A 25,940-nucleotide genomic window follows, 5' to 3' on the forward strand; every position below is an offset into this window, starting at 1 on the left:
TCCATTACTGTTTCAACACTCTCAGAACAAGGATGTAACAATTAGGGACATGGGAGTCGTTGTTCAAGGTGCTTGGGTTTGGAAATTCCAAGATGATTAGCTAATATGGAGGGGGTTGTTATGATGGAAGCAGGAATTATCAAAGTAAATGATCCATGTAGGTCCAAGTGACATGGGAGACAAGTTCATTTAGTTTCGGAATGCTGAAGGAAATTACCAGGTTCTTGAAGGCTATATAGAGTATAACAAAGCGATGAATCCCATTGGTCCATATGCTGACCTGTTTAAAGCCTTGGAGTGTCTGTGGTTATCCAAGGTCCCATCGAAGATTCATGTTTTTGGTTGGAGGTGTTTAAAGGACAAGTTAGCAACCAAGGATCAATTGGCGAGGAGGGGAGGCTATGGAATAGCAATGGTTCCCTTTGTGTTTTCTGCTCATATGAGGTAGATTATTTAGATCATATGTTGTTGTTTTGCCTGTTTTCTTAAGCTGTTTGGAGCTTAGTGTTGAGTTGGATGGATCTATCTCTAGGTGCAGATGGGTCATTGTTAGAGCACATGTTGCGAATATTCGAGGCTCTTAAGGGAAAAGTTTCTTAGAAAAAGAGATTATTGGTTTGGTTAGAAACTTGTTGGGCGTTGTGGATCTCAACAAATTCGGCCATCTTCAAGATCGAGGTGCCTGTCTTGGTTTGGGCATGTCATTGGCATTAATTCTTCACGAACTCAAACTTGATTCGTTAAGAATTGGTCGTGTTTGAGTTCGAGTTCGAGTTCTTCACAAACTTTTTTCAGCTCAAACTCGACTCGTTAGAAGTTCCTGAACAACTCGGTTCAACTCGTTATGTTTATCTCGTTAGGATCAACTCGCATGTTTCACGGATTTAAAAGTAAATTTTAAAGTCTATTTTTTATATATATTTGATATTTTAAATTAATATTTTTTTAATTAAAAATAAAATAAAAGTTATTAGATTGGAATTTATACGATGTTGATTTTATTTGTATAATTGTTTGTAGAAATATTTTGCTCACTTGAAAATATAAATTATCAATTAAAATCGTTAGACTAAAAGAAAATGTAGGACTAAGATTTGGAGCAAATCTTTAAATCTACTTTTAAAGTCAATGCAATCTATTTCATATATAATCAAGTTGACTTATAAACCTAATGAGTCGACCTATGCATAGTTCAAGTTCAGCTCATTTAGTTAACGAACTTAGTTTTTAGTTCATATTCAGCTCATTTGGTTCATGAACCTAGTTCAACGATTTAATTTTTGAATCGCATTTCAAATTATTTTCGAGTTCGTTTGGTTCATTGTCAGCTCTAACAAAAAGTCAAACTATTATTATTAAAACAAAACAAAACTTGAAAGTGTATTTTTGGGTGAGAAGAAAGTATAAAGAAAGAAATGAGAAATGGTATAGACTAAGATAAAGAGATAAGATTAGTCCCTCCATAATCACAATAAATAAATAAATATAATAGTCTTGATATTCTCCGTTTTAAAATAATTATCATTATAATAAATAAAAGTTAATTTAAAATGAATGTCATTGTCTTTGTTATGTCTTTTAAATTATTAATATGTACATTATTTTTAAAATATAAATAAAATTAATTTAGTATACACCATTATGCCAAGTTTAAGGTATATGACAAAAAAAAAACAGAAGATAATAATTATGCGGTGCAGCAATATAATATGATCGATGATCATATAAGCATCAGAATCAAATATGACTAAAAAGTGAAAAAACATGTATGTGGAATCTCACAAACTGATAACAAAAGATTGCCTCCAACAGTTTGCGTTTACTAGTGTTAGAGCATCTTTCAATCCTGATCTGCTATACATATATTTCAGGATTGCGTTGTTTTGTTTCTTTGTTGTTTCATGATTGTTACTAATTTTGTTTTTTTTTTCTCTAATATGTATTATTAGGGGTGGCAATAAAATCCATTAACACAATATCCATCCGATCCATCCTATAATTTATCCATCCAATCCATCCATTAAACAAAAAAATATTTTAATGGATTTATCCAATCCATCCATTAAATCATATGGATGGATTCAATCCATCCATCTTATTTTATAAATCCAATGGATATTATTTTATCATTTATTAAATTAAACTTTTTAATATAAAAATATATTATATTTAATTTCTTTTGTTAAACGTTAAAACACAATAAGAAAAAAAAAACATTTCAGATTTCACGAATCACGTTTTCTCCAAAAGAACCCTAATTTCGTTTTCCTCCAATTTCTTCTTCCCTCAATTTCTTGATGAAACCATTTAGCTAGCAATTCAACTCAACGTTTTGGTGCTACAATCGCAATTCAACTCAACGTTTCGGGGCTACAATCGCAATTCATCTCAGCATCGCAAATTCAAATCAGCATCGCAACTCAACGTTTCGTATTCTCGTAATCGTTGGCTTCTTACTCGATATCATTGGTATTTCCCGAATTTTTCTTCGATCTGTATGCATTGTTTGATTTTTCGTTTCGGAATTCATATGTTTGATTTTCGTTTCGAACGCAAAAACTATGTATTTAAGATAATTTATATGCTGAAACCCATTATTATTTTTCATGTTAAAGGATTTGTGGTTATGGTTATGTTATAAGTTTCAGGGTTTGAGTTGTTTTTATATTTTCTCTTGGTATGATAATAACACTGTTTCGTTTTCTTTTTTGAAGTTGTTTGATCTCTCTGAAGTCCTTGAACCTTCTTTTGTGAACCTTCATGCTCATTTTTTCTAAAATAGCTGTAAGTTTTTTTTTCTGTTATCACTTGTTATGCTATGCTGAAATATATACTGAAAATATAAAAAATTTCAATTTCATAACTTCAAGAGTTAGGCCCTGTATGGATAAGCAATTGAAGTAAGCTCTTGTACCACATTATAGTAGAGTTAGGCCCTGTTTGGAAGTAGTGATATCTTAGAAGTGTTTGTGTATAAGCTATTTATGTAACAAGAGATAAATATGAAACTGTTTTTATATATAAGTGTTTGTTTATAAGTGCTTATTTTGATAAACACTTGTGCTATAAGCTCCAAATAAGCTGTTTAGTTTAAGATTTAAGATACTACTGCATTATGAATAATAACCTTGGTACCTGAGATTGAGCTATGGTACATTGGTTCGGTATTTTTAGCTTGTTGGTGCTTTTGAGTATAGTTTGTTTAATGGTTTTCACTAAAATGCTTTATGAAATTGAAAACTTTAGCAAGTTTCCTGACGGCTTCCCCAACATTTTCAATTAAGAACACAAAATCAATAGAGTACTGCTAGTGTAAAAGTTGCATTGTGAATTCTAGCTTTGCAGCATTCCACAATGCAAGAGAGAAATCTCCGATAATAAGCAAAAGCCAACCATAGTCAATTTGATTGGTGCGTTAGGGAAACTTATGCTTTATTTTCGGTTAAATTAACCTTATTTAGCATTATGTGAATACTTACATCTTATATTTCTCCCTGAATTGAAATACAATAGCCAGAAACGTTTTTACTAAGGGCCCTAGGAACAAGAAGAAGAAGAAACCAGCATATTAACAATGAGAAATCACATTTGCACAAGTTTGTTTTGAATTTTTTTTGTTTTTGTTTTCATATATGAAAGATTGAAAGATTAACATTGCGTCCAATGGTATGGAAAAGTTACTGCTTAAAATAAGTGACCTTCCAATGCGAGGAATCACAAAGCAAGTTTTGCGTAACTAGGCAATTGTATCAAGCCTTCTACCAAACTACTCTATTTAAGTGTTGTATTTATCATGACTTATGTTTTAATACTCAATTCTATTGAAACACACTCTTGTTATAAATTTTGGACATGCTTTGTTATCTTTTATGGTTTTTGAAATGTAGGGTATAGGATTTAATTGAAATTCTGTTGAATGCTGGTGTGTTTTGTTGAGCCTGCATGCATAGATCAGTTTTCTTAATGTTTTTTTATGCATAGAATTTCAAGATTTTGTTTGTTTTGTTTCTAATGTTGTCGATAACTACGCGTAATCCTGAGTTCAGCTAGAGCATATAGGATTACAATGTTCATTAACCTCAACTGAATGCTTGTTGTGTTTTTCAACCAAAATTGAACAATCAGAATAGTACCAACAAAAGTACTATTGCCAATCAAATTTCTCAATTAAAAAAATCTTAATTATTAAAAATCATTTGATAAATTGATATTTACATGACTTATGTTTTAAGTGTTGTATTTGAGATGAAGTCATGGAAAAGGGTTTTTTTATGATTAGCATCTTCCTCTATATTTCTGTTACTTTGTATGGTGGACAAAAGGTGTACTTAAAACAACAACACGAGAAATGTGTTATTATATGTTCTCCAATTTTCAATTCTACATTAGAATTCATTTATCTATTTTTAAACTGACATTTACATACTGTTTTACTTTAGCAGAAATCATGTTTGCACGACATATATCTCTAATTTCTCATTCATCTCTTCCGTTAGCTTTTTAATTTAAACTATATTATCTGCTAACGGCATGATGCACTTTCGGCAACTCTTATGCCCATCTTAGGACAACTTTATCTTTGGCCTTTCTATTGTCATCTATTAAAATGCTTGTTAATTTCCATTTTATTGTTGAAAATATTGTTGCAAATTCATACTTATGAATCACTTTTGTATTGCAGGCAGATAGAAGAGTACACTAAATTAATTGTTTCAATCAAAGCTCAAATTAAGCTGGTACATGCACTCTGTTTTCTTCATTTAATTGAACTTTAATGTTGAATGAACTTGAATTGTTTTATGTTAGTTTCCTAATTTTAGTAAAGTCATGTGGTAGATTCTAGATATATTAGTGGTAGTAGATAGTTGGAATTCAAATTGAATTAATCTTTAACTGGAGATGAAATTAATGATCCACAATTTGGTTTTATCTGCATGCAGTAAGTTCAAATATGTCTACCGATGGCGATGAACCCGTAATTCAAATTGAGGATTCAGTTGACAGTTCAATCCCTAGTTCGAAAAGAGCAAAAACTTCTATAGCTTGGGAATGTTTTGAAAAGTTTGTTGATGATGAAGGACTCCCAAAGGCCAAATGCAAAAATTGTAATAAAATTTACATGGCTAGAGATGGTGGTGGCACGTCAAATTTGAAAAAACATGCGGCGATTTGTGTTGGAAGAGGAAATGGATCATCTTATCCGCCACTGAATCAAGAAATGTATAGGGAAAGAATTTCTGAGGTAATTGTTAAACACAATTATCCTTTTAGTTTTGTTGAACATGAAGGGATAGTTAACTTACTTAGTTTTTTGCACCCTGATGTTAAGTCCATGACTAGAAATACTGCAAAGTCTGATGTTCTTAAGGTGTTTAGAAAAGAAAAAGAAAACTTAAAATCCTATTTGCAGTCAATTCCAGGAAAAATTTGTTTAACATCTGATCTATGGTCTGCAATAAATATTGATGAATATATGGTTCTGACTGCACACTTTGTTAATTGGAATTGGGAATTAGAGAAAAAAGTTTTGTCCTTCATTCATTGTCCACCACCTCATAGCGGTTTTAATTTGGCTGAGAAGTTAATTAGTTTGTTAAAGGAGTGGGGTATAGAGAAAAAAGTATTCACGATTACTTTAGATAATGCATCTAACAATGATGTTATGGTGAATATATTAAAAAAACATTTATCATCAGGATTAGGATTGATAGCCGAGGGAGCATATTTTCATGTTAGATGTGGAGCACACATTTTGAACTTAATAGTTCATGATGGTTTAAAGGTTATAGATGAATCTTTAGAAAAGATAAGGCTGTGTGTGAAATATGTAAGGGGCTCAGAAGCTCGAAAGATAAAGTTTGCATCTTGTTTAAAGCAACTTTCAAATGTGACTTCTAAGCAAGTTCGTCAAGACTTACCTACTAGGTGGAATTCCACTTATCTGATGCTTGAGACTGCTATAGGTCAACGAGAATCCTATACGCTCCTAAGTGATATTGATCCCTATTTTGATTGTTGCTTATCAAACGAGGAGTGGGATGAGGTAAAAACCATAGCTGATTTTTTGAAGCCATTTTACGATATCACGGTGTTATTTTCGGGTAGTTCTTATCCAACCGCCAACCTCTATTTTAGTGGTGTGTGGAGAATTCACATGAAAATCAAGGAAGTTGCATGTGTTGTTCATAGTGAGTTTGAAAAACAAAATCAATTGTGTTGCATGGCTAGAAGAATGGGGAAAAAGTTTGATAAATATTGGAATTCTTATAGTGTTGTTCTATCATTTGCTGTCATCTTAGATCCTAGATATAAGTTGCAGTTTGTTGAGTGGTGCTATGTGAAGTTGTTAGGTGATGAGGGAGTACAAGTTGCAAAGTTGATCTTTGATAAGTTGAAAGTTTTTTTTCAAGAATATCTCAAGTCCTCAAATGAAGAAAGCACTTCATCTTCACAAAGATCAATTAGAGGTAGTCCAAACATTCCCTCAAATGACTTTCAAGATTTTGGGAGTTACACAAGTAAATTGTGTGAACCGTCAAGAGAAGAGTCTGATTTGGAAGCTTATTTGAATGAAAAAAAAATTGATCATGAGCAATATGCTGATTTGGATGTTTTGCAATATTGGAAAGCAAATGAGGGTAAATATCCCAAACTTGCTATATTGGCACGTGACCTTTTGAGCATTCCAATCACTACAGTTGCATCAGAATCAGCATTTAGTATAGGTGGACGTATACTTGATAAGTATCGAAGCGCTCTTAAATCTGATAATGTTGAAGCATTGTTGTGTACACGTGATTGGCTTTGTGAAATTCCAGGTTAGTATCTACAACATTTCCATTTATATTCTTTTCAATTATCTTCTTTTATAGTTAATGTATGTTTAATTATTTTCTACTTTGATTTTCTCTTATAGCTGCATTTGATATTGATGGACCCGATTTTGTTGAGGACCTTTCAACCTTCTTTTCCACAACATGAGGTTACTGGAAGTTGCCATCTATCTTGGGAGAGCATTATACAAATATGGTACGTAAGTTTCTCCCTCTTTTTTTATACAACTTTGAATGAATGTGCCTAATTTCAATTGAACTGGATAAAGAAATTTGAGACTTATGGTTCTGTTCATAATATCAATTTCATGTGAATACTCTCTTGTGCCATGGTTTCTTGTTATTCGATAGAATAGAGCAGAAAAGAAGTTGGTACTGTCTGAATGCAGATTACTAGAGCTAGCTATATAGAACTTGTTATGACACTAAAGTTTTTGGTGCTTCTGAGTGGTGTTATTGTTCAGTCTTATAAGAGTTTTTCTTTTGATAAAGTTCATAAAAGAGAGAATTGCTTGATTTTGATTCTTGATTATTGTAGAGAGAACAGTGGAGTCAGATCTCCGTGACACAAAAATAGTGAGAGGAATTAGTACCTTTTGTTTTGTATCAGCAAAATTATTTGATTTTACTTTGGACTTTTTCTTTTGTCTTCTCAAACACATTTCTCAATAAAGCTGATACCAACCATTTAGGTAGTATTGTGTGAGTGTGAGCCAATGATTTCATAATTATAACTCTATCATTTCTTATTTAGAAGTCACCATATTTTCCAATCATAAATTTCATCATTACTCTCTTCATTTCAATTTAATGGATTATTTTCATCATTTTACTTTATGGCAGGTTCTTTAACTTGAAGATGAGCAATGATGAGAATGGCATGCAAAGAAGAGGTCGAAAGGTGAAGAAATTGAGTGGCTCAAATAAGTTGAAATTCTCTTGTAGCTTAAGGACTTTGATTTTATGCAACTCGAATTCAACTTGTTTCAACTTGGGATATGTAGCTAGTAGTCTAGTACTGTATGTAATCTTGAATTTGAATCTTGTTTCACTTAGAAATTCTCTTTTGTAATTCAAGAACTTGATGTAATTGAAATCGAAAGATTTGTACTAATTTTGTATCACTTTTTCTAAACTTATTAACATTAATTATATCATTTCAGACTAGTGTATGTCTAATTTACTTCTTAGAATAATGGATTTTTCCACTTACTTAAAAGATTTGTTATATATATATATATATATATATATATATATATATATATATATATATATATATATATATATATATATATATATATATATATATATATATATAGAGAGAGAGAGAGAGAGAGAGAGAGAGAGAGAAAGTGTGGTTTTTTACAATTAAGAATATTTAAATTTTTTATTGTGAAATTTAAATTTTTTTATGAAATTTAAAAAATAATTAACAATATTTTTTTTGTGAAATTTAATTTTTTAATGAAATTTAAAAAATAATTAACAATATTTTTTTTGTGAAATTTATTTTTTTTTTATGAAATTTAAAAAATAATTAACAATATTTTTTTTGTGAAATCTAAAAAATAATTAACAATATTTTTTTTTGTGAAATTTAATTTTTTTTATGAAATTTAAAAAATAATTAACAATATTTTTTTTTGTGAAATATAATTTTTTAATGAAATTTAAAAAACAATTAACAATATTTTTTTTGTGAAATTTAATTTTTTAATGAAATTTAAAAAAAAATTAAGAATTTTTATAATTATTTGCTTGGATGGATGGATATCCATCCATTTGAAATATGTTAATGGATGGATTGGATGGATTTTATTTCTTAATGGATGGATTGGATTGGATTTTTATTAAGAGATTTTAGTGGATTGTAATGGATTAATGGATTGGTTTGATCCATCCATTAACAATCCAATCCATATCCATCCAATCCATCCATTTTGCCACCCCTATGTATTATCATGTGGTGCACTTTTGTATTTTTCCAATTAGACCAACCATTAGAGCATCTCTTTCTCTTGTGTAGCTCATCTATGTGAAGTTCGTTGTCGCTTATATATGTTTTCTTGTCCTTTTCTTATGAGACTTAGTCGTAACGTCTCTTAACATCAAAACACTAAAATCTCAAAATAAAATAATGGAAAGGAAAGGAAACTTTGATATATAAACTAAAACTAATGATTTTAACAAAAAATGAAGGACTCCCATATCGTATTCCATCGTGACAGCTGGCAAAGCTTTTTATTTTTTATAAGCAAGATTAGATTAATATTAAAAGATGTGAGTACTAGGGGTACTCACAACCCAATACAAAACAGTTAACTAACAGATTTTAAAGCTACCAATAGAGCTTGATACCAAGAATAAAAAGGGATAATAGGGCAATGTTTCGACCCGATCGACAACCAAATCCAAGAAACCATCTTAATGCTCACAATGACTTCATCTAAAACTATATGAGAGTTGTTAAAGATGAAGTTGTTTCTTGTGATCCATATAATCCATATTGTTGACAGTCATATGAGACTCAATTTCTTCCTCTTCATTTTTCCTTTCAAAGCCTGCAGAAAGTAAGAAAAATGCAAATAGCCCTCAAGCGGTTCTGTCAGGCTAATGTCTAGCCAAGTGCCAATGTTAATCCACACACTCCTTGCAAAAGAACACAGAAAACACAAGTGAAATAAATCCTCATTTTCTACAGAACACAAAACACACAATTTGTCTTCTATCCTATGAAGAACATTCCTCTTAGCTAATTGGTCTTTTGTTGGAAGTCTGTTTAGAAAAAATCTCCAGCCAAACACTTTAATTTTGGACGGCACAGAAGATTTCCAAATCCGGTTAATTGCTGCAAGCCTATTCGCCTCCACCACGTCTTCTAACTGACAGATCCTCATCAAAGAACAACAACTTTTGACCGTGAAAACGCCTTCCCTAGATGGCCACCACTTGATGGAATCCACTACCCCCACTGTTGGCCTATAACCGCCCAGAATTTCCAACAGTTCCAGTGCCTCCTGCAGAAGCTCCGGTATAGCCAGCATTAAATCTGAGTCTACATGGAACTCCCATTGCCATTGTTGGTCGCACCATACTCCCATCTCTTTGACAGTGGCTAATTGCTTTGAAGAACTGTTGAAGAGCAAAGGAAATAGTTCTTTGAAAGGAATCCCTCCCAACCACTTGCCAAACCAAAACAGAATTTTACCACCATCTCCAAAGCTGAAAGAAACATGCCCTGCAAAATAGTCAATTTCGTTAGTATAATGTGAGCTTGCCGCCATCAGATCTTTCCACCAAACAGAATCCCTCCTTTGCACTTTAAAGCCAGCCCCCATGATCACAGCTTTATGTATATCACCGTATCTTGCTGGCAAAACTATTTGTATTCATTAAGCGCTCTCTCATGCCATGTGAAAGAGGGGGAGTCATTCCATTGAGTTTATTAGAGATGCTCTTATAGTATATTCAGTCTATAATCATAATTTTTTTATAGACTTTGTTTAGTTTTGAATTTCAAGGGGAGATGCTCTTATAGTATATTCAGTTTATAATCATAATTTTTTTATAGTGAATAATAAATTATTATGAAATTGAATAATCATACTATAAAATTTTGAGGTGGGGGATTAAGAACAAAAATAACTATAAGAAATATAAAAAACAGGATAAAAGACCGTCATATAAAGAATTGGTTTACCCAATTCGATCAAACCGATCTATTATAAGAAGAAGCAGCTCCTCATTTCACTATGCTTCGAAACTTGTTACAAGAGATTACAAGAAACAGTCTTTCAAGTTTTCAAGAAAAAAACTCTATTTTTTACTCAAGTGTATTTCAAACTCTCAATACATGAATAACACAAATTCAATGTGTTTATAAGTATTTTTCAATTCCCTTAGATATCCTCAAAGTTAAATCAAATTCTTAGAGCAATGAATCATAAGATTTTCTACTTTTGCCTTTGTAAGTTTCTTTCACTAGAATTACCACATCTTTCCTCTTTCATTCATATAACAAAAGTGACTAACAACCATATTTATAAGGTCTTAAAATCCTAATGGGCCACATATTCAGGCCCGAACCGCAAACTTGCTCGAGCCTCCCTTGAGCTAACTAAGTAATTTATCGTTGACCTATAGTTAATTGTGTACTGAGTATTGATTGTTGACCAAATGTTGATCGTTGACCAAGATGATCAATCATTGACCAAGTCAATTGAGTCCAAATATTTTTCTCTTTGATCATCTGGGGTTTTTGAGTCATACGTACACACCTTGACTCAATGATTGAAATCATTATGTTTGCTAATGACCGAACCTTGATCTTGGACAAGTATAAGCAATGGTAGAAACTTGATCTTAGAAACTTGCACCCGACCTTCATTTTTTTCTTAGAAAGTCTAGCAAGCCCATAAGTACGGTTCTTCACCAGTAGATGCCTTTTACCATTCACCGTCTTCAATCATCTTTGACTTTCGTGTTTCAAATGTCTATATAAAGGTCTCTGGTTTCGAGTCTTGTAATCCTTTGGTTACATTCAAAGCATAATCATCAAGGTGAACACAATTGTAGGTCATAAATGTTACAATTTCCATCTTTATCGTATCACGGGTTCAATGATAACTAAGATGGACTATCTCATAAATCGTCCCCCATCCAATAACTCTAGTGATTCTTAAGTGGATGATATCTCTATTTCATTTGATTTTGAAGATGAGATTATGGCAGATACTGAAGTTATCCAGCCCAATACTTTTGAACTAACCTTCCTTAAAACCAATATTATTCCACCACCAAACCTCCTTTGGATGAATTATTATTACAGTTTAAAAGTGAAGCAAATGAAAATCTGCACTCTTTGACACAAGTTTGCACATATTATGTAAATCTTGCTGAGAGTGATCCACTATGGACAGGCTTCAGACGGTGGATTAACTCTCACTCAAGGGAGTTAAAGGAAATTTGCTTCAAGAAGGCTCTGAAGAATTTCCACGATAGACTTGTTGGTGTCATGAATCCTCTTCTAGAGAAATGTGAACAGCTTTTTCTACCTGCTCCTGATTCTGATGTCAACGTGGTTGATTCTAAGCAAGTTGTCACTCAGCCAACGATTTAGATTGAAGAAACTTCTATTTCTGAATAGAAGATTGTTTCTCCAACTTCTGACAAACCTGCTTCTGCACTAGATACTGAGATTGTGGCTACTTATGGGATTGATAAGTCTTCTGCTTCTGGTTCTGAAGATATGCCCAATGTGGCTATGAAGATTCTGGAGAAATCAAGAAGGAGAATGAAGTGGTCATAACTCGTCTGAATAAGCAAGATGAGATGTTCAAGACTCAAGCTGAGACTAACTCTAAGCTGGAGTTCATGATGTCAACACTTTTGTCAAGACTACCACCTGCATCCAAAACCCTTTATTTTACCTTTAAGTTTTTTTTCTAGTTTCTAGTTTTCTAAGTTTTATGGTTTTTAACCTTTTGTATCTTTATATTTTTAATCAATGAAGTCTTTACTTTGGTCTATCCTTTTAAAAGTTTTTTATCGTTGACAAAGGGAGGAGAAGTTAGATGATTTTGATATAATTGATATCCATGCTAATCACATGCATGTTTCTGATATATTATGCCTCTAACAATATTTAACTGAATAGGAACTCTGAAAAAGTTCACTGAACATTTCCAATCAGGAAATTCAGATGATCATTAAACAAGGATCATAAACTCTAAAGATCTATCATGTTTTGATAACCAGAAGTTGTTAACCACGCCTTGGGTAAAAGGAAATACAACTAAACTCTAATATCTCATCAAGTTATGATAGCAAGACAGGCTTTGAGATGAAGAACCAGACATTTCTAATTAGACTCCAATAGTGTTTTAATCAGGAAAGTATTTATTTCTTGCTGATTAAAGTGTTTTATGTATCAAAATGATTTTATAAGTCTTGAACTCAGAGGGAGCCTCTAAACAAGATGAGATAATTTTTGATAGTATAAAACTCAGGAGGAGATTGTAAGAGCAACATTTGGTTCTGCATCTAGCCTTATGTTTTAATGATAACAATACATTGTTTCTTAGAGAATAATCTTGTATCCTAATGGTTTTGTCTAGTGTGCAGCTAAATGCTAATAGATTCTGACTCTGAAGAAGTGACATATAATGTCATCAGCAGGGTCGGCCCAATCAACGCAGAGGCCCCGTTCTAATTTTGAAAATAGGCCCAAATTTAAAATATAAATACAACTATAATAATTAAAAAAGACACATAAAAATTACATTTATGTATTAATCAATAATCTATTTAATTAAAATTATTTTGAATTTTAATCTATTTCAATTTTTGTATGTATTGAGTTTTTATTATAGCATTTTTTGATTTATTGAATTTTTATTATAACATTTTATTTATTTCAATTAATATTTACAGAAAAAATATTGGACCTTTTAAAAATTTGGGGCCCCTAAAATTTGGGGCCCTGTGCTGTAGCACCAAGGACGGAGCCAGGAATTTCAAATTGTGGGGGCAATATATTTTTGTAGTGAAGTAAATTAACATTTATTTTTAAAGCATAAATATATATCATATATATGTTTTTATGAGTCTTATTTTTAAAAAGTATTTAATAATTTTTGCAATTTTTTGTGTGTGTAATTTTCTCAATTTTGTTATTAAATAAATATTTATTTCTCTATATAAGTACAACTAATGATGGTATGACTAGTAATCTGGGGTTTTTAGTGTTAAAATAAAAACATATAAAATATTATTTTGAAATTATAATCAAAAACTATTTTGAAATTGATTTTTAAAATAAAAACACTCACAAATTCACAATCATACATAATGGAACTCTAAATAATTATTCATATATCATATAATTTTATATTTAATTTTTAATAATATATTTATTGAAAAGTACTCTTTTAATTAATTAAGTGATTAAAGTTATGTCTTTATTAGTGGCTATATTTATGTGTGTATAGCTGCACTTGTGTATGGGGCACGTTTACATTTATGTATATGCATATAGTAGCACTCATGTATATGATAAGAAAACATAGTGGGGGCATGTGACCCCATTTCAATGAATGTAGCTCCGTCCTTATGTAGCACTTCCTGCACATGCACAGGGCTGGCCCTGGTCATCAGTTTCTAAACTCAACACACTCTGACTCTAAGGAGATACAAAGTACACCTTACAGTTTTTGATCCTTCTAACCATGCTTCATCAACACGCATTTTGAAGCCTCTAAAGAATAGAAGATAACATCAAAAAGGTTTTATGTAATAAAATAGTACACAGTTCAAGATCACCACTCTCTTCACTATCTTGATTTCATGGGATACAAATTGTACTATTATACCATTCCTTTCCTGCAAACCGTTATGCAAGAATATAACTAGAATTTTGGAATTCCTCTTCTACCCTATAACTGATCTTTTGTATGCCTATATAAAGAAGCCTTGGAAGAAAGGAACGATAATAATTTTTACAAGAAGTTTACAACACTTTTCTCAAGATCTTAAACGTGAATGTTACATTACTATGAGACAAGAAAAGCATCAAGCAAGGAACTTTCGTTCATAATCTTGCTCTCAAGCACTTTTGTGTTAATTATTGTATTTCATTTGTGCAACACATTATTGTATCTCAACTATTGAGTTATTTTTTCCTAGAGAGACAAGTGTATAGTCAGGATTCTCAAGAAGACCTTGACAATAGGTCTTTGTGTTTGTAATCAAGTTTGGTTGTAGTAGATTAAGTCCTTGTGATAAGATAAAATCATCTTGCCAGGTGGACTAGAGGTAGCTTCGTTAACAGCGAACTAGGATAAAAATATTGTGTTCATTTTTTTTATTCTAAGTTTTTTTTGTTTGATTGTGTTGGGTAGCGATAAAGTTTCATTCTTTTTCTTTGAAACCCAATTCGAAACACAAACCCCCCACCCCCACCCCCACCCACACCCCTCCTTTCAATGTGCACCACATACATTGTCTAATCTTATTATTTTCTCATTCATTAAATATAATAAACCACCACACACACCACACACACAACGAAAATTTAAAATTTTCAGTACCGGATATAATCTTATTTGTTGGATTTACCAATTTACCGTGTCTGATACTACATAATGAAAATTTAAAATTTCCAGTACCGGATATTTCAAACTTCCGGTATGTAGCAGCAGTTAAAATTAATACCGAAAATTTGAAATATCTGATATTGGAATTTCTGGTACACACCGAAAATTTGGAATTTTCGGTATTAGTTTTTTACCGGAAGTTCGTGAAATTTCCGGGATGGGGTAATGAATTTTGTAAAATTACCGGAAATTTTAAAATTTTCCGTAAATAAATATCGGAATTTTTTTAAAAAAAGCAAAGAATTTTTAATATCGGCCAAAAAGTGATATCGAAAATTTACCGTACAATACCGGAAATTTTTTTTTTTTTGCAACAATAATTTTTTTTAGAAAAGATAAATTTTTTGAATAAATAGTATAACACTTTGAAAATAATGTAAAATGGGGTTGTGGAATGTATAAGTTGGGGTGTCAAGATAAATTCTCCACTATTAATGCATTCTCCATAGTCTTTCATGGAAAATACTTACATAGACACAATCATAACACTTGTCCTTACACACAACCAATCACATTTTTTTTATTAATTAAAATTTAAAAATAAAATTGTGTCTCTCCTCTTTTATCTCAACCACCCCCATGATGCCAATTAAAAAGGAAATTAAAATTTAAATAATTTTATATTCTCTCTTTTCATTGGTTGTGCCTAAAAATATTCTTTCATATTTCTATTTATTTGATATCTTTTGTGATTGCATTATTAAGTTTCAAATGACTTATTTCTAACACTTTCTCATACTTATTTTTTATTGGGCGAAACTCATTTCATCTCACACTTTATAAATAAATCTAAGATAAAATGGTGAAATTCACATGAATTTCACTCAATAAAAAAAGTTAATGTTAAAAAGATAATATATTGAAATATTTAATTTAATTATTATACTTCAATATTCTTATATAGTTATATATCTTTATTCAATTATATATTAGTTATTTATTAATTATAAATTTTCATTGATTAGTAATGAAATTAAATAACAAAGTTAATTAAGGGTTTGATATACATCAAATGCGTTAACGTATATCATACGGGAAATTGTCGCTGAATTTATAGAGCATACTACATTAATTATTGCTACTTACTTAACTCTGGCTGCTTACGTTACGTGAATTCATGTTCTTCAGTATGTCCATTAATACCAAACATTAAGTTTAAATTACGTTTTCTGCATGTGTTCAATTTATGACTTTAATTGAATCACTCACCATTTAAGTAGTAATAATAATCACTGCTCAGAGTCTATATTCTGCTTAGTTGAGAATCACAAACCATTCATATTCAAGCTCCAAAAATGTCTTACTTAGGTAACTTTTATTCTTTTTCATTCTTTAGTATCATGTTCTAACATTATTCAACCTTGAAACATTGGTTAACTTTACTCTTTAATCGGTTATATTCATGCAATGCAGGTGAAATTTCTGAGCCATTGCTACCTCAAAAAGTTGAAACAAAACAAACAGAACTAAGGCATGCTACTTTTCTCAGCAAATTGATTTTCTCTTGGATTAATTCTTTACTCACTTTAGGTTACTCAAAGCCACTAGATCTTCAAGACATTCCTTCCCTTGTTTCTGAAGATGAGGCTAACATAGCCTATCAAAAATTTGTTCATGCTTGGGAATCACTTGTTAGAGAGAGGACTAAGAACAATGCAAAGAGTTTGGTTCTTTGGTCTATAGGTAGAACTTTCTTAAAAGAAAACATATTAATAGCATTTTATGCATTAATCAGAACTATATCTGTTGCAGTTTCCCCTCTAATACTCTATGCTTTTGTTAACTACTCAAATAGAACTGAGGCAGATCTTAGAAAAGGTCTTTCCATAGTTGGTATTTTGATTTTCACCAAAGTCTTTGAGTCTTTGTCTCAAAGACATTGGTTTTTTAACTCAAGGAGGTCAGGAATGAAAATGAGATCAGCTCTGATGGTGGCAGTTTATCAAAAGCAGCTCAAGCTTTCTAGCTCCGCAAGGACGAGACACTCGGCCGGCGAAATTGTGAATTACATTGCAGTTGATGCTTATAGAATGGGAGAATTTCCATGGTGGTTTCATCTAACATGGACTTGTGCATTGCAGCTTGTTCTTTCCATTGTTATCCTTTTTGGTGTTGTAGGTATTGGTGCTATTCCTGGTTTAGTCCCTCTTCTTATATGTGGACTTCTCAATGTACCATTTGCAAGGATCCTGCAAAATTGTCAGTCACAGTTTATGATGGCACAGGACAAACGTCTTCGATCCACTTCGGAGATTCTAAATAGTATGAAGATCATTAAGTTACAATCATGGGAGGAAAAATTCAAGAAATTAGTCGATTCGTTACGCGATAAAGAGTTTGTATGGTTGTCTAAGGCACAGAAACTGAAAGCTTTTGGATCATTTCTTTATTGGATGTCTCCTACAATGATATCTGCTGTTGTTTTCCTCGGATGCGCAATTTCCAAGAGTGCACCATTGAATGCTGAAACTATTTTCACAGTTCTTGCAACATTGAGGAACATGGCAGAACCTGTTAGAATGATCCCTGAGGCTCTATCCATTATGATTCAAGTTAAGGTTTCCTTCGACCGTCTCAATAACTTTTTGCTTGAAGAAGAACTAAACGCAGATGATAGTGAAAGAAACTTCAAGCAATGTTCGGGTAATGCTGTGGAAATTCAAGATGGCAACTTCATTTGGGATCATGAATCAGTGTCTCCAACCTTAACACATGTGAATTTAGAAATCAAACGGGGACAAAAAATAGCAGTTTGTGGACCAGTTGGTGCTGGAAAATCATCACTTTTGTATGCAATACTTGGAGAGATTTCCAAGATTTCAGGAACTGTAAGTAACTAATAGAACACATTCATGTGAATAAACATAGTATAGTATCTTCAAAATTTTCACGCGTGATATGTTACTATAATGGAAAACAGGTTAATGTAGGTGGCAATCTTGCCTATGTTTCTCAATCTTCATGGATACAAAGTGGAACAGTTCAAGATAATATACTCTTTGGCAAGCCAATGGACAAAACAAGATATGAGAAAGCAATTACAGCCTGTGCTTTAGATAAGGATATCAATGATTTTAGCCATGGTGATCTTACAGAAATTGGTCAGAGAGGGATTAACATGAGTGGAGGACAAAAGCAAAGGATTCAACTAGCTAGAGCAGTCTACAATGATGCAGATATCTATCTTCTCGATGATCCTTTCAGTGCAGTTGACGCACATACAGCTGCAATACTATTCAATGTAAGGAACTATCACTTTTATCGTGTTAATTAATAAATTAATGATCATATAAACTTTTGTCCTCATTTTGTTGTATCAAAAACTAACTACATCTACAACATTATAGGACTGTGTCATGACTGCTTTAGGAGCGAAAACGGTCATTCTAGTTACTCATCAAGTGGAATTTCTATCAGAAGTTGATACTATCTTGGTAATGGAGAGTGGAAAAGTTATTCAATCAGGTTGTTATGAAAATCTCTTGACGGCTGGAACAGCCTTTGAACTACTTGTGAGTGCTCATAAAGACACAATCGCTGAGTTGAATCAAGATAATGAAAATAAAAGAGATTATGAAAATGAGGTTTCGTCTAATCCTCAAGACTCTCTAGGTTTTCATCTCACTAAAGATCCAAATGAGGGAGATAGTTCTAGTATCAAGGGTCCAATTGGTGTACAACTTACACAAGAGGAAGAAAAAGTAACTGGTGATGCTGGATGGAAGCCATTTTGGGATTATATCAATTATTCCAAAGGGTCATTCATGCTATGTTTGATAGTGTTAGCACAGTCTGTTTTTATAGCTTTGCAAACTGCATCCACCTTTTGGCTTGCTATAGCCATTAAAATTCCAAAAGTAACTAATGCCACCTTGATTGGAGTTTATGCATCAATTTCTTTTGCTAGTTCTGCTTTTATTTATGTAAGAACTTACTTGACTGCGCTTTTGGGATTAAAAGCTTCTACTGTTTTCTTCTCAAGCTTCACCACAGCTATCTTCAATGCTCCAATGCTTTTCTTTGATTCAACTCCTGTAGGAAGGATTTTAACTAGAGTAAGTTTTTCTTTTTTTTTTTTCATTTTCAATGAGGAATACAAAATCTATGTATTTTCCTTCTGTTCATTCATTACTATTTAATTAACCTCCATGATTTTACTAATATTTTTTCTCTTATGTAGGCTTCGTCAGATTTGAGTATTATGGACTTCGATATACCTTATTCCATCACCTTTGTAGCATCTATATCAATTGAAATTTTGGTGGTTATTTCTATAATGGCTTCTGTCACATGGCAAGTTCTTATTGTGGCTGTTCCTGCAATAGTTGCATCAATATTCATTCAGGTTTATTATCCGATTTCTCAATTAGCCATTCTCTTTCAATGGTTAGATTAAGAACTTAATCTTATTTCTTTCTTTTTCTTTTTCTTTTTCTTCTCTAAGAAATATTATCAAGCCACTGCAAGGGAACTAATTCGGATCAACGGAACCACCAAAGCTCCAATCATGAACTTTGCCGCTGAGACATCACTTGGAGTGGTGACTGTAAGAGCATACAACATGTCAGACAGATTTTTCAAAAACTACATAAAACTTGTGGACACAGATGCTTCATTGTTCTTTCATTCCAATGTGGCAATGGAATGGGTAGTTTTAAGAATTGAAGCAGTTCAAAACTTGACTGTCATCACTGCAGCTTTGTTGCTTATTCTACTTCCTCAAGGATATGTATCGCCAGGTAGTAATAAACTATAGGGTGTGTTTACAGTGACAGAACATGGTAATATTTTGTTCAAGCTAATAACTCTTCTATTCTGTGCAGGCCTTGTAGGACTGTCTCTTTCCTATGCTTTTACTTTGACGGGAGCACAGATATTTTGGACTAGATGGTTTTCCAACTTATCAAACTACGTTATCTCTGTTGAAAGAATCAAGCAATTCATTCACATACCAGCCGAGCCTCCTGCCACTGTGGAGGATAACCAACCGCCATCTTCATGGCCTTCAAAGGGCAAGATTGAACTTCAAGGCCTGGAGGTAACATCGCAGATTCGCATCCATGTCTTAGAATTTGGTTAAAGGGCCTAACTCATATAGTCATATCTATGAAACATAGCTTTGTTCTGATAGCTATGTTTTACTTGGGTTTCAGGTTAGGTATCGTCCTAATGCTCCATTAGTCCTCAAGGGAATCACTTGTACATTTAAAGAAGGGAGTAGGGTAGGAGTTGTTGGAAGGACTGGAAGTGGAAAAAGTACACTTATAAGTGCTTTGTTTCGCTTAGTTGAGCCTTCAAGAGGTGATATTCTCATTGATGGGATAAACATTTGTTCAATGGGGTTGAAGGATTTGAGAACGAAGCTAAGCATAATCCCTCAAGAACCAACTCTATTCAAGGGAAGCATTAGGACAAACCTGGACCCTCTAGACATGTACTCAGATGATGAAATATGGAAGGTGAATTATCAAATTTTACATGAGCCGTTCAATATGAATTGGTTTGATTAAACTAGATTTGTACGTTTAGGCTGAAGAGAAATGTCAGCTTAAGGAAACAATCCGCGAGTTACCAAGTCTGTTGGACTCATCGGGTAAATCTTTGGCAACAATCTATTGCATGCAGCATACTCTTTCAACATATATAATCATTATTCAGTTATAGTATATGATTTTGCAACTAGCAAAGTGTAATTCTGATAAGTTTTGCAGTGAGCGATGAAGGTGGAAACTGGAGCTTGGGACAAAGACAATTGTTTTGTCTTGGAAGAGTTCTACTTAAGAGAAACCGAATTCTTGTTCTGGATGAAGCTACTGCCTCCATTGACTCGGCTACAGATGCCATTCTACAAAGAGTAATTAGACAAGAATTTGCAGAATGCACAGTTATAACAGTTGCTCATAGAGTTCCAACCGTAATAGACAGTGACATGGTCATGGTCCTCTCTTATGGTATGCTAATTCTTTAGTCTTCTCTACTTTTGTTTTCAAGTAGTATTTTTTGTCTCATAAATTTTGGTTGGTTTATTGTTAAAGGGAAAGTGGTGGAATATGATGAGCCTTCAAAGCTAATGGAGACCAACTCTTCTTTCTCTAAGCTAGTAGCTGAATATTGGTCTAGCTGCAAGAAGAATTCATTCCCAAATATTAGCAGGCAGCAGCAATGAGAAATGTTTTCTTATCAACCGTTCTTGAGTTCAAATCATTTCTTATCAAAACCAGTAACCACAAATCTTTTCCCACAATTGATTGCATTACTCCATAGAGAATCTGGATAGGCTTTGGTGTGGCACCTTCATAAGAAATTCCCATTTATTATAGTACCATTCTAATAATAGTTGACTGTTTTGCACTATGTCTTTCCATTAAGAATTCTAGCAAAAGAAAATAGTAAGAATGGACTAAATGGATTAATAGGGGCTACAAAATGGGCTTAGTTGAGTGTTACGGTGCGAACAACATATTCATTGTCACACAAACAAGGTGAATTCACTAAACCTTCAATCCTAACACTTAAAATGAGGAACTCCAATTGCCTAATTTTGAGGCATAGCCACGGTTCAAATTCATTGGTTCAATAAACTTCAATCGTTGCACAACTAGTAATAATTCTTGAAATGGAAATTAATGCATAGATGAAGAATAATTTACAAATACTTTCCATGATTCTCATCACATGACAAACCGATGAACTCGTAGAAAAGTGTCACCAACCAAATACATCGAAATCACAATCTTCAACCCAAACAAACAAACAAACAAACAAGAAACATCATTATTATTACTAAAAAAATGATAGAAAATAGAACAACTTCATGAAAAGCAAGTAAAATTCCTTTGCAAGTGACCAAATTAATCACAACCCTTCAAATGATGTAGCACTTGGAATACTCTCCAAGAACTCAGCCCTTGCAGCAAGATCAGTCGAAAAGCTTCCTAAAACAGCAATGGTAGCCGTATTGCTTCCAAACTTTTCAATTCCTCTAGAGATCATACAAGTATGACTTGCCTCAACAACTACTATCACATTTCCACCAACCAGTGCTGAAACACTTTCAGCAATCTGCTTTGTAAGCCTTTCTTGAACTTGAAGTTTGAAGCCATAGAAATGAACTATTGATTGTAAAAGTGATTTTCCAATTGGATTGCACCCTTCCAAAAGAAAGTATCCTATATGAACAACACCATAAAATGGAAGCAAATGATGCTCACATTGTGACCAAAAAGGAATGCTAACTTCTGAGTATATTTTCACCTCTCCATTGATATTAGAAAAGGAATCACCATAACCATTTTTCTCCATATCAATGTTACTAACACATTGAAAGTTCATCAACCATTTCAAAAATCTACTAGGAGTTTCCACAAGCTCTTTCCTTGTTGGATCTTCTCCTAAAGATTTAATAATCGAAGACACCGCATTAACCATGATAGGACTATGATTACTAGCTTCAATCTTCGACGAAGGACACCAACATTTAAGAACACCAATATTGTCCTTATCAATGCCTCTAAACTTGAGAAGACTAAATAAATCGCTCCATATATCATCGTTTTTGTTCTCGAAAACACCTAATCCCGAAGAAACAAGAATCTTCATCCACCCTTCATGGTTTGTGTCATGAGGAAAAGGGATATGTGTGCATTGAAGTATTATAGCAACACCTTCCGGACGTATCTCCTGATGCAATGAAGAACAAATTTCATCGGCTAAACGTTGAGGCTCTTGGAGACGTTTTGCAAATGCTTCGGCCACACGAGGGAGTTTGCTTAACCCTACAACTCTTTGGCTAGAAGGGGCATAACCTATATGGCATTTGATTTGGAATGGTAGCAAACAAGACTCACAATAAGAGTATAGGTCAATGTCTCTTACAATCACAAGTCCACCTACTCCACCTCCATGGCCATTTTTGTTAGCATCTAGGCCTGATTCTGGGAATAATGCACCTTCAATAATGAGCTTCACATTTTGCCTATAACCTGCATGGAAGGAAGAGTGGTAACACTCTTAAGTGCTTTTCTATTAGAAATTTTAAAATTTAAATAATTCAAATAATTTAATTAAAATATACTATTTATTTTTAAATTATTTTCTTTGGATAAAAAATTAAAATTATTTATTATTAAATTTTTATTAAAAAATAGAGACTAATTTACAATTTTTAAAAGTTTAAAGAGATTGATTTATAAATTTTGAAAATTATTATGGACTAATTTATAATATGTTGAAAAAATAAATTGGCATCAACTTAAAAGTTTAAAAAATATAAAAAATGGTAAAATTTTATTAATTAATTTAACATTCAGAGTATATATATATATATATATATATATATATATATATATATATATATATATATATATATATATATATATATATATATAGAGAGAGAGAGAGAGAGAGAGAGAGATTCTTTTAATATAGGTTCTGTTTATTTAACTTTAAAAAACAATATTTTTAGAAATGATTTTAAATGAATAATTTTTAAAATATTAAAAAATTAATTCGTATTTTATAAAATGAGAGACTAATTTTTACATCATGTAATATAAATATACATTATTAAATATTAAATTATAGTTGAAATCCCAACATTAAAAAAAATTATACTTTAAAAATGATTTTTTTTATAAAAATTTATTTAAAATATCTTCAAAATTAAGTATTTTTTATTTTGATATGCAAATAAATATAATAAACGGATGAAATATTAATAATAACATTTTAAAAATAATTATTTAAATCAATTTTTCATTTAAAACTTTTATTAATAAAAAAGTTTAAATTTTTGAAAAAATAAAAGAGTTAAAAGGTAGTGCACTGACAGTGTAAAATAGTTTTACACTGTCATCCAATAGAAAATCATAAATGTTCCATGTCATTAATTTTTTTTTAAATAAAAACGTGGTTTAATTAGATATTTGGGTGGTGATTGGTTGACAGTGTCAAAATATTTTACACTGTCAGTGCATCACCCCTTTTCTCAAAATAAAATATATAACAATATAAAAGTATTTTTAAAAAAATCTGAAATAAGATTAGTAAATTTAAAATAAGAAATAACTGTAAAGATTTCCCGCTTAAAATATAATGTTTCTTACAACTACTACATCACCACACACTACAGCTGCAGAGAAAAGAAGTAACTTTATCAACAATGACAAAGAAAAGAGAATTAATTATTGAATATATAAATTTGACTTTATTCCCTAAGTTTAACGCTTATAAGGCATAAGATTTTTTGAATCTACGAACATCATAACGTGCTTAATAGAACAAACACTACATAAAATATGTAGGAAATTCAGGCACTGAAGTTGACTATTTTGTGATGTAAAAAATATAGTGACTTCAGTATAAAGATTGTGTTTGTGACTTCAGTATAAAGATTGTGTTTGAGGTGTTCGAATAAACATTTAATTTATTTATTTTTTAAATTATTATCAATATCGTCATTTCAGTATAAAGATTGTGTTTGAGGTGTCTGAATTTCGCTTAATATTTTTTCTTGTATTAAGATTGAACATCTATAAAGTTCTTCAGATCATAATTTAGGTTCTAATACGAAGTTAAATGTATTTGAATTTACTCCTAATAAATATTAAAAAGTTACAATAAAAATTAAAAAGAAAAAGTTGGTCACCTCTTGTTCCTTCAGAAAAAGCTTTGGCAACACGAAATGGTGTCTTTATAATGCCTTCCCTATTGATATCTTCCCCCAAACCCAACAACAGATCTTTGACTGCAAACTCAATGACACTTCTATTGCACTCTTTCTCAATACTCACTTCATCACTTTTTGTTACTAAATTTGAATGCATTTCACCGAATGATCCCATTGAAATTAAAAAATATTCAACTAAACAAACACTTTATTTTCTTTATATCTTTGTGATGTATGAATGAACGGATAAATATATATATATAGAGAAGGATGGTGCCTATAATATTGATATACAATTCCTTGGGTTGGTGGGTAGTCTGGATCAATAAGATATATAAATAAAAATGAGATAATAATTAATATTTTTATTTATATTATCCATATCAAATATTTAAATCGAAGTAGGTTAGAACACCAATCGGCGGTACCGAGCGAGGAGCATACTATGGGGTCATTCTTTGAACAACACACTTTTGTGGGAGACACCACTTCTCCACCTAAAACCTTAAGGTGATAGGTGAGTGGGTTCTCCCACTTATATATGCTTAAGTCTCCACATTCTTATTCAATGTGGGACTATTTTCCCCACACTCAAACTTGTAATTCTTAACACTCCCCCTCAAGTGTGAGTCTTTACCACAATGCTTCCCCTCAAGTGGAAGCTCTCTCTTCCACACACTTGTACCGCCGTTTAACACTCTTCAACGCACTACTAAAAAAATGTAATTTAGAGACGGAAATTAGTGAAGGATGTAAATCCTTCACTAATTGTGATGAATTTTGTGAGGGAAAATCGTGAATATGAACAGGTGAGCTTTAGTGAAGTTATTTGTGACAGAATTTTTGCGTCACTAAAAATCCCTCATAAATTCCCTCTCAAATTCGACAAGAGTAATTTTAGTGAAGTTATTTATGACAAAACTATTCCGTCACTAAAAATCCCTCATAAATTCCCTCACAAATTTGACAAGAGTAATTTTAGGGAGATATTTTAAAATAAATTAAGTCACAAATTTCCTCACAAACATTTTAGATGTTATTAGTGATAGAATTCTATGAGAGATTATTTCATTTCTAACATATTTTTCATAATAAAAGATTAAAAATTAAATTTGTTTTTTTGAAGACATGCTTAAATTTTTATAAAAAATTATTGTAAAATATTTAAAAAATATATATGAATAGTTATTTTATTAAAACTAATTTTGGTATCTAAAATAAAAAATATAAATTTTATTAATTAAAACTTAATATTAATATGTAAATAATTTTATTGACCTATTAATT

At 31.8% G+C, this 25,940-nt stretch overlaps 3 protein-coding genes across 4 annotated transcripts; 1 reads left to right on the forward strand and 2 right to left on the reverse strand.

The window, feature by feature from the left end:
* Nucleotides 1–9,349: 9,349 nt before the first annotated feature.
* Nucleotides 9,350–10,171, reverse strand: LOC131623286 (uncharacterized). The gene has a single exon (XM_058894286.1). It carries the CDS (start codon nucleotides 10,169–10,171, stop codon nucleotides 9,350–9,352), a length of 822 nt encoding a protein of 273 aa, XP_058750269.1.
* Nucleotides 10,172–16,281: 6,110 nt separating this feature from the next.
* LOC131623287 (ABC transporter C family member 8-like) lies at nucleotides 16,282–21,392 on the forward strand. Its single transcript, XM_058894287.1, has 11 exons — nucleotides 16,282–16,294; nucleotides 16,400–17,814; nucleotides 17,907–18,227; nucleotides 18,334–19,041; nucleotides 19,167–19,331; nucleotides 19,431–19,725; nucleotides 19,810–20,024; nucleotides 20,140–20,445; nucleotides 20,516–20,579; nucleotides 20,698–20,937; nucleotides 21,022–21,392. Exons 1-11 carry the CDS (start codon nucleotides 16,282–16,284, stop codon nucleotides 21,150–21,152), a joined length of 3,873 nt encoding a protein of 1,290 aa, XP_058750270.1. The 3' UTR covers nucleotides 21,153–21,392.
* A 229-nt stretch (nucleotides 21,393–21,621) lies between these two features.
* On the reverse strand, nucleotides 21,622–24,900 carry LOC131623320 (GTP cyclohydrolase 1-like). Of its 2 annotated transcripts, none has more exons than XM_058894325.1 (2): nucleotides 24,633–24,900; nucleotides 21,622–22,995 (listed from the first exon to the last, which is right to left on the reverse strand). In XM_058894325.1, the coding sequence occupies exons 1-2, from the start codon at nucleotides 24,826–24,828 to the stop codon at nucleotides 21,842–21,844; spliced, it is 1,350 nt and encodes a 449-aa protein (XP_058750308.1). In that variant the 5' UTR covers nucleotides 24,829–24,900; the 3' UTR covers nucleotides 21,622–21,841. The 2 variants fall into 2 exon arrangements, with proteins under 2 accessions (XP_058750308.1, XP_058750309.1); XM_058894326.1 differs by having other exon boundaries at nucleotides 21,622–22,968; nucleotides 24,633–24,899.
* Between the last annotated feature and the right edge of the window lie 1,040 nt (nucleotides 24,901–25,940).

The sequence above is a fragment of the Vicia villosa genome, unplaced genomic scaffold (genome assembly GCF_029867415.1).
Source record: "Vicia villosa cultivar HV-30 ecotype Madison, WI unplaced genomic scaffold, Vvil1.0 ctg.000060F_1_1, whole genome shotgun sequence".
Taxonomy (NCBI): domain Eukaryota; kingdom Viridiplantae; phylum Streptophyta; class Magnoliopsida; order Fabales; family Fabaceae; genus Vicia; species Vicia villosa.

Coding starts and splice junctions, on each gene's coding strand:
- LOC131623286 (XM_058894286.1), bottom strand. CDS start 10,171: ATGGGGGCTGGCTTTAAAGTGCAAAGGAGGGATTCTGTTTGGTGGAAA.
- LOC131623287 (XM_058894287.1), top strand. Junction 19,042..19,166: donor TAGGAAGGATTTTAACTAGA/GTAAGTTTTTCT, acceptor TCTCTTATGTAG/GCTTCGTCAGATTTGAGTAT. Junction 20,938..21,021: donor GGTCATGGTCCTCTCTTATG/GTATGCTAATTC, acceptor TTATTGTTAAAG/GGAAAGTGGTGGAATATGAT.
- LOC131623320 (XM_058894325.1), bottom strand. CDS start 24,828: ATGGGATCATTCGGTGAAATGCATTCAAATTTAGTAACAAAAAGTGAT. Junction 22,996..24,632: donor TTTTTCTGAAGGAACAAGAG/GTGACCAACTTT, acceptor AAAGCACTTAAG/AGTGTTACCACTCTTCCTTC.